Source organism: Colobus angolensis, unplaced genomic scaffold (assembly GCF_000951035.1).
Source record: "Colobus angolensis palliatus isolate OR3802 unplaced genomic scaffold, Cang.pa_1.0 Scaffold61, whole genome shotgun sequence".
Lineage (NCBI taxonomy): Eukaryota > Metazoa > Chordata > Mammalia > Primates > Cercopithecidae > Colobus > Colobus angolensis.
The window spans coordinates 3,910,499-3,916,167 of NW_012119710.1; the positions used below are offsets into that span (position 1 = coordinate 3,910,499).

Below are 5,669 nucleotides of genomic sequence, written 5' to 3' on the forward strand. Positions count from 1 at the left end.
GTGCCACCACACCCAACTAATTGTTGTATTTTTAGTAGAGACGGGGTTTCACCATGTTGGCCAGGCTGGTCTCGAACTCCTGACCTCATGTGATCCACCCACCTTGGCCTCCTAAAGTGCTGGGATTACAGCTGTGAGCCACCATGCCCAGTCTAATACCTCAAATATATATGTATATACATACAAAGCTTACAAATATAAACTAGTTTATAAATATTTAGATGAATGAAATCTACTTTTAATAAACCTTTAATAGCTCCTATAATTAAAGTGATTCATTTACCTAGATAGATCACAAATCCTGGCAGTATTTTGTTCCTGACTTTGTGGCTATCACACTATAACTCTGGGCATCTTAAATCTTTCACTGCGTCAGTTTTTTATGGGGAAAATAGTCGCATTTTGACTTCTTTCAAAAAGCATATTTTGCCGGGCGCAGTGGCTCACACCTGTAATCTCAGCATTTTGGGATGCCGAGGCGGGTAGATCACCTGGGGTCAGAAGTTCAAGGCCAGCCTGGCCAATATGGGGAAACCCCGTCCCTATAAAAACACAAAAATTAGCCAGGCATGATGGTGGGCGCCTGTAACCCCAGTTACTTGGGAGGCTGAGGTGGAAGAATCACCTGAAACCGGGAGGTAGAGGTTACAGTGTGCCAAGATGGCGCCACTGCACTCCAGCCTGGGCAACACAGTAAGGCTCCATCTCAAAAAAAGAAAAAAAGCATATTTAACCTTACATATCTGTCATAGATTACATTTCCACGTTCCCAACTGGTCACTTTTAGCTATCTAATATCACTATTAACATTTCTGAGTATCAAATTCTAGAGCAGAAGAGATTTATTTATGAAAGAACACTGAAATTCTGTATGAGTAGTAGGACCCAAATGTATTATTTTTCTATTATCTAATGTGCAGAAATTTATCTCATGTGAGCAAATGCAACAAAATTATTCAGTAATAGCTACCAGTGTACTCCAGCGATTTTTTTTTCTTGGTTTTTGTTTTTAATTTTTTGGAGATAGGGTCTCACTATGTCATCCAGGCTGGAATGCAGTGGTGTGATCACAGCTCACTGCAGCCTTGACCTCCCCTGCTCAAGCTGTTCTCCAGACTCAGTGCCCCAAGCAGCTGAGACTATAGAGGTGCACCACCATGCCCAGCTAATTTTTTTTTTGTATTTTTTGCAGAGACGGGGTTTCTCCTTGTTGCCCAGGCTGGTCTTGAAATCCTGGGCTCAGGCAATCTGCCTGCCTCAGCCTCCCAACCCAAAGTGCTACGACAATACAGGAATGAGCCACTGCTCCTGGCCTTAATCATCATCATTATTATTATTATTATTGAGATAGTTTCTTACTCTGTTACCCAGGCTGGAAAACAGTGGCACAATCATAGCTCACTGCAGCGTCACCCCCTGGACTCAAGTAATTTTCTTTCCTCCTGAGGAGGTGGGACTACAGGCGCAATAAAAAAAGAACTTTTAGTAAGATACCTGGCTATGCAATATACTTTAAGTATAAATATCATAAGAATAACCTACATAATCTCTAAGATTTCTTTTAAAATGCCTTTATATTTGGCTCAGCCGATTAAAGAAAAAATGAGAAATTATAGTGGCAATAAACCATTTGGTTTTAGTGATATTTAACATGGTGCCTGAAGAATCTAACATTTGAGATTTCTTAAATCTTCCTATATATTATAACTGTTTCATCTGACTCTTTTTTCCTTACAGGCCTACTTCTGTAAGGAAAAAAAAGATGGAGCAAGTCCACATGGAAAATAGACACCTTAAAAAAACAAAATCTAATTTTGATACTAAACATATCACTATAGAAAACACAAAAGGGTACTAGAAACCTGTTTTAGGTACCACAAATGTTTCTGGTCACCTGAAGCTCTCACTAACAAAGCTTTACAAGCTCTGGAACCCAGGATCAAGCAGTTTGGCCTCAGGGTTCTTGAGGGTCCCAGAGAGCTACCTAGTTAAACTATAGATTCCAAAATGCTTTAGGACAAATAAAGAAACACACAGGGATGGGATACATAACAACATCTATGAGGAAAACATGAGATATACCTAACTTGTTATTATCCTACCCTTATTTTCCCAGTTTAGCTAAAAAATGAAATAACCAGAGTACACAGCACTGCAGACTAGAAACTTATCATTTAAACGTAGAAGATTATAGGCCAGGTGCGATTGCTCACATCTGTAATCCCGGCACTTTGGGAGGCCAAGGTGGGATCACTTGATGCCAGGAGTTCCAGACCAGCCTGAACAACATGGTGAAACCCCATCTCTATTAAAAATACAAAAATTAGCTGGGCATGGTGGTGCTCACCTGTAGTCCCAGCTACTCAGGAGGCTTGAGGCACAAGAATCACTTGAACCCAGGGGCGGAGGGTGCAGTGAGCTGAGATCGCACCACTGTACTCCAGTCTGGGTGACAGGGCGAGACCTTGTCTCAAAAAACAAAACAAAACAAAAACACCAAAGATTATAGTATATTTTTTAAATTCAAACACCATTAAGGACATAAAAGATTTATTGATATAAGTATAGTTCTGATAACTAAGACAAGTCACTAAATTTCTAAGACAATAGAATGAGCATACTGTTACTACTCAGAAAAACATCTGCTTGCTATACCATATTCGGCTAGAAACAAGGAAACTTCATTCATGTAAGAATCTAAGCAAGTCAAATTTTATAAAAGTACATTATGAACAAAGCAAAAATAATATTAAAGACCTATAAATCAAAGATCGTTCAACAAAATTCAAGAGTTTTTATACTTTCACAGAAGATAAACACCAAAGGAAACATTTTTCTCCAAGATGTAGGTCATACACAAAATCACGAGAGGTGAGGTGGATGATCTTCATTCTGTGAGGGTTTCAAATATCTCATATAGACAGTACTTGGGGACAGGATATCAGATTAGAAGAACTGCCAAATCTGAACAAACTAGTGATCTGTCTAATTCAGATTTTTTTTTTTCTTTTTTAAATTTTTTTTTTTTTTTTTTTGAGACAGAGTTTCGCTCTGTCGCCCGGGCTGGAGGGCTGGAGTGCAGTGGCCGGATCTCAGCTCACTGCAAGCTCCGCCTCCCGGGTTTACACCATTCTCCTGCCTCAGCCTCTCGAGTAGCTGGGACTACAGGCGCCCGCCACCACGCCCAGCTAACTTTTGGTATTTTTAGTGGAGACGGGATTTCACCGTGTTAGCCAGGATGGTCTCGATCTCCTGACCTTGTGATCCACCCACCTCAGCCTCCCAAAGTGCTGGGATTACAGGTGTGAGCCACCGCACCCGGCCCTCAGCTTCTTTTTTATAGTGGCAGGGTCTCGCCATCTTGCCCAGGCTGGTCTTAAGCTCCTGGCCCCAAGTGATCCTCCTAACTCGGCCTTCCAAAGTGCTTGGATTACAGGCATGAGCCACTGCCCTCAGTTGAAAAGCCCAATTCTTAATCTGATAACAGGTCAGAAATCTCTATTCATCTTCATTAGAAAGGGATGCAGATAAAATAACTATACAACACACTTGAAGGCTAAAATTAGTCACACTTGGGGAATGACTTTCCTTGCTCAGGTCACTTTTCTTGCTTGTTTTGGCATGCTAAGTCAAATTCTGCAGTTTCCATTTCTGTTTAAACCAAGAATCCAAACTCAACTGAGATACTCTAGTTCAGGGGTCCCTAACCGCTGGGCTATGGAGCAGTACAGTGGTCTGTTAGGAACCAGACACAGAGAAGGAGGTGAACAGCTGCCAAGCAAGCATGACCACCTGAGCTCTGCCTCCTGCCGGATCAGCAGAGCATTAAGGTTCTCATACGAGTGTGAACCCTACTGCGAACTGCACATGTGAGGGATGTGCACACTCCTTTTGAGGTGGAACAGTTTCATCTCAAAACCATTCCCCATCCGCAACACACAATTCTTCCGTGGAAAAACTATCTTCCATGAAACGGGTCCCTGGTGCCAAAAAGGTTGGGGACCACTGCTTTAGTTAACAGAACTAAAACAAAGTCTTACCTTAAGGCTTTCCTCAGTGTCTCTACACAGGCCACTATGATCTTGGGATTCTTATTGTCCAAGCCTTTCAAGAGCTCTTCTTGCACAGCCTCTCCTTTCTCAATCTCTATGTACATAAGACAGATCTCTATGCCCAGCTCCTTGGCTTTGGCTTTAGGTTGGTTGAATACTTTACTTACAACACCTGACACAACTTCTCCTGTGGTTCTGTAACATATTATAAAGAACAAAGACCCCACTTTTAGTAGTAAGAATTGGAAAATGGTCATGGAAAGGGGGTGTACAAATACTTTTACAAATGCTAGAAATACAGTAAATGAGTCTTTAATTTTTAAATTTATGTTCAAGAATATTTTAAAAACTTATGTTAACCATAAAATTTTAAGACATGTCATAGCAGACATAGTAACAGTTTATAAATATAGAACATTCAAACAAAAAAGTAAAGATCCCTTGATATTCCACCACCCAGGGAAAACTTCTTTCAACTTTTTGATATCCCTCCTTCCAGACCTTTCTCTAAGTGTGTGTGTATATGGACATACAAATATATTTTACAAAAGTAGGGTTACAGAATGCTTGGTTTTATTTTTATTTATTTATTTATTTGTTTGTTTGATTGTTTTTTAAAGAGACAGGTTCAGTCGGGTGCAGTGGCTCATGCCTGTAATCCCAGCACTTTGGGAGGCTGAGACGGGCGGATCACCTGAGGTCAGGAGTTCAAGACCAGCCTGACCAAAATGGTGAAACCTCGTCTCTATTAAAAATACAAAAATTAGCTGGGCATGGTGGTGCTCACCTGTAGTCCCAGCTACTCAGGAGGCTTGAGGCACAAGAATCACTTGAACCCAGGGGCGGAGGGTGCAGTGAGCTGAGATCGCACCACTGTACTCCAGTCTGGGTGACAGGGCGAGACCTTGTCTCAAAAAACAAAACAAAACAAAAACACCAAAGATTATAGTATATTTTTTAAATTCAAACACCATTAAGGACATAAAAGATTTATTGATATAAGTATAGTTCTGATAACTAAGACAAGTCACTAAATTTCTAAGACAATAGAATGAGCATACTGTTACTACTCAGAAAAACATCTGCTTGCTATACCATATTCGGCTAGAAACAAGGAAACTTCATTCATGTAAGAATCTAAGCAAGTCAAATTTTATAAAAGTACATTATGAACAAAGCAAAAATAATATTAAAGACCTATAAATCAAAGATCGTTCAACAAAATTCAAGAGTTTTTATACTTTCACAGAAGATAAACACCAAAGGAAACATTTTTCTCCAAGATGTAGGTCATACACAAAATCACGAGAGGTGAGGTGGATGATCTTCATTCTGTGAGGGTTTCAAATATCTCATATAGACAGTACTTGGGGACAGGATATCAGATTAGAAGAACTGCCAAATCTGAACAAACTAGTGATCTGTCTAATTCAGATTTTTTTTTTTCTTTTTTAAATTTTTTTTTTTTTTTTTTTTTTTGAGACAGAGTTTCGCTCTGTCGCCCGGGCTGGAGGGCTGGAGTGCAGTGGCCGGATCTCAGCTCACTGCAAGCTCCGCCTCCCGGGTTTACACCATTCTCCTGCCTCAGCCTCTCGAGTAGCTGGGACTACAGGCGCC

At 40.5% G+C, this 5,669-nt stretch overlaps 1 protein-coding gene across 1 annotated transcript in view; it reads right to left on the minus strand.

Moving 5' to 3' along the window:
* The window catches only part of CKAP5 (cytoskeleton associated protein 5), a 106,941-nt gene that overhangs the window by 76,985 nt on the left and 24,287 nt on the right, over positions 1 to 5,669 (minus strand). Inside the window, exon 4 of the mRNA XM_011963557.1 lies at positions 4,041 to 4,247. Coding sequence (XP_011818947.1) covers positions 4,041 to 4,247 — 207 coding nt within the window. The remainder of the gene's footprint in view (positions 1 to 4,040; positions 4,248 to 5,669) is intronic.